The sequence below is a fragment of the Limulus polyphemus genome, unplaced genomic scaffold, assembly GCF_000517525.1.
Source record: "Limulus polyphemus unplaced genomic scaffold, Limulus_polyphemus-2.1.2 Scaffold1142, whole genome shotgun sequence".
NCBI classification, from domain to species: Eukaryota; Metazoa; Arthropoda; class Merostomata; order Xiphosura; family Limulidae; genus Limulus; species Limulus polyphemus.
Window position 1 is genome coordinate 254,512 of NW_013666752.1, and position 2,979 is coordinate 257,490.

General features: G+C 30.0%; 1 protein-coding gene across 8 annotated transcripts in view; it reads left to right on the forward strand.

Annotated features, from left to right (window-relative positions):
- The window catches only part of LOC106462325 (spectrin beta chain-like), a 120,715-nt gene that overhangs the window by 101,114 nt on the left and 16,622 nt on the right, over nt 1–2,979 (forward strand). For all 8 annotated transcript variants that reach the window (XM_013922229.2, XM_022389549.1, XM_022389542.1 and 5 more), the window contains one exon: nt 2,476–2,609. In XM_013922229.2, the coding sequence (XP_013777683.1) occupies nt 2,476–2,609 (134 nt within the window). The remainder of the gene's footprint in view (nt 1–2,475; nt 2,610–2,979) is intronic.

Below are 2,979 nucleotides of genomic sequence, written 5' to 3' on the forward strand. Positions count from 1 at the left end.
CAATTGTAGGAAGTTTTGTTAATAATTCATTAATGTTAAGACTATCAAATGTCACATGCAATACATTGTGGGCAGACGATTAGGTGTTAAAGATATAAATAGTGTGAGACGAGCAAAAACAGCAGACAGATAATAGCAAAAAAGAGTAAAGTTACAGGCCAAGGAAAAGATTGTCGTGAAGTTAACTACCGTTAAAGTGATAGGCCTAACATTTAATATGTTAGAGTAAGACTAACAGTAGAAAAAGAGATAATAAGAAGAATTTATTCCTTCAAAGTGTGGTTCTAAAGTAATTGAATCGGCATGAGTGCACTTTGACAAAAGGAACAGAGGATGTATAAGAAAGAAGACCAAACCATTACAGTAACTCGAGCCTCAGTTGTAAGTGAATCACACACAGAATACTAGTGTGATAGTAATAGAAAAGATAGTTTGGCTTGTCAACTGCAAAGTGTGTGCTGTTTATTTATCATTGAATTTATCGCTAACAAGTCACAGACACCTACTGTAGAAGAATCCTAAGCCCAACAACATGGTATATATTTATACTATTAAGAAATATAAATAAAAGCCATTCATTTTGACAATTGGCAAAAAATAAGAATATATGTTTTAAATTTTGACAATCCTAGAAAAGTTTTGGAAAAGTCCTCATTAGCATTGTAGCTTCACCATTATAATTCTCTCATTTGTAGCAGTGAAGATGAAAGGGATGGACATCAATATATTCAGTAATTCTGTTGGTTGAAACAGGATGCTCCATCAGTTGTAGAAAGTACAAGCTTTATTAGTATTGTAGCTACACTGTATAATTCTGATACTGTGGCAGTAATGAAAGGGGATTAATTTCATTAGTGGCATAGTTCTGTTGTAAAAGTTGGTAAAGTGAGGATAATAAGGAGGACTATGAGCATTTACTTACAGTGACAATGAGAATGAGGTTTATTAAAATTATAATTCTGTCACATAATTAATTTTTAGTGTAGATGGTATTAAAACTTTGTAAGTATTGCAGTTTGTTGGCAGTGTAAACTTTCTGAAAGATAAATCAAGCTGTGTTAGCATATTTGTTTAGATAAACTATATTAATTTGTTCAAATTAAGGATACATAATTATATTTCATATCATCATTCATCATGTTGGCCAGTTAGTACCCAAAGAAGATTAAAAACTGTAATGTAAACTGCAATTTTTAAATATTTTTAAGAATGTTTTGTACTTAAAAACCTGATAATACCCTTCATTCTTCATATATAACCTCATACATATCAAATTAAAAACACCATTTCATAAATACATTGTGGTTATGACTCAATACTTGACTCAGAAGCTGTCTGCTGTAGCCACAATATTCAAAAACTTTTTTGGATTTATTTGAAAAGAACCAATGAAACAAAAAAATGTTTCTGAAGCTCTGGCTATTTTTTCTGAATATTATGTTTCGAAAGAATTTGAAGAAAGACCTTTAAAAGCCTGTTGTGAAATTTTATAAAATTGTTGGTTTTAGGAAGATTGGTAAGAGAAAATGTTACTGGAGTCATTATAAAAACAAAAACCAGATTTTAGATGAAATACAAGTTACAGTATATTTGTTATTTAGAAAGAAACATAGGAGAACAATTACTGACTGTACTGCAAAATATAACTTCATCACTTAACCATATATAAAAAGAGTCTGTTGCATATTGGACTGTCAATCCCAATTGTCAGTGTATTAATCAGTTAATAAATAACTTTTTATTTTCTTTGTGGCTAATGACTTGTTTAGTTGATGAGTTTAATGTGAAAGATCAACTTACTTGTATGTATTAACATTTTTTTCTTTAATAGTATTATATTATGACTACTAAAATATTTTGCTGTAATCTTTTGATTGTTTGTCATTTAACCGTATTAATGAAATTAATAATATTAATTCTGCGATTTAACCTGTTTTTGTTTCTTTACATTTATATGACTAATTGTTTTCACACATGTGTACTAAAAGTTTAACTTATTCTTTGACTTTGTTAACCCCTAAACAAAAACCTGAAACATATTTATGTGGTTTTTATTCATGTGTGGGTATATACATTTAAACCTGCAAATGTGATTCTTATTATTTTTATTATTATTGATTAGTATTTCACATTTAAGTAACAAATTTGTGGTAAAATACTGGTTTATTTAAAATTTAAGTTGATATATTAGACAGAAAATCCATTTTTATATTTCATGAAAAATGTTTTATATTATTGATTTATATGAAAGTGCTCTATAAACATACATCTAATGACATTATAACTAGTAGTTTGAGAAAAATGAGTTGCTTTTTTTTGTAGTTGGGAAGAAAGAAATGATACTTCAAACACAACTTTATAGTTGAATTATTTTTAGTTTAGACAGATTTATAAATATTAGTTGTCTTTTAGAATGCACAAGATTTTTTCTAATATTTTCTCAACATAGCTGTCATTTTTACTTTTGTTACATAGTTTGAGCTGAAAGAACAGAAACAAAAAGAAGAAAGGGAAGAAGAGGCTGAAAGGAAGCGACAAGAAGAGCTTGCAGAAAAAGCAGTTGAGGAGCCAGAACCAGCAGTAGAAGAACCTGATGCTGCTCCTGTAAAGTGAGATATCCAAAAAAGAATATGTTTTCTACATTTGTCAATATGGAGCAATGGAAATAATTATGAATTTAGGTTTAAAATGCATTTTGGCGTCAGGTTGAGTAGTTATTTCTGGTCTGTAGTCAGTTCTGTGTTGGAAAGATTCAGGTAGCACGCTTTTTCTTGTGGTAGGCAGATGGTACCTTGATATTGGTTGTTCAGCTTTTTTGTTATCCGTGATCTTTTCTTTCTTTGTGTTTGTTGTATTGTGTTCTGTAGGTGAGTTAGTTGTTCCGTATTCAGTGAATTGTCGGTGATTTCCTGGCGTAAATTCTGCGACAGTTCTTCGATTTTGCCGCTAATTTCGTGGATGGCGGTTTCTCCTTCTGAT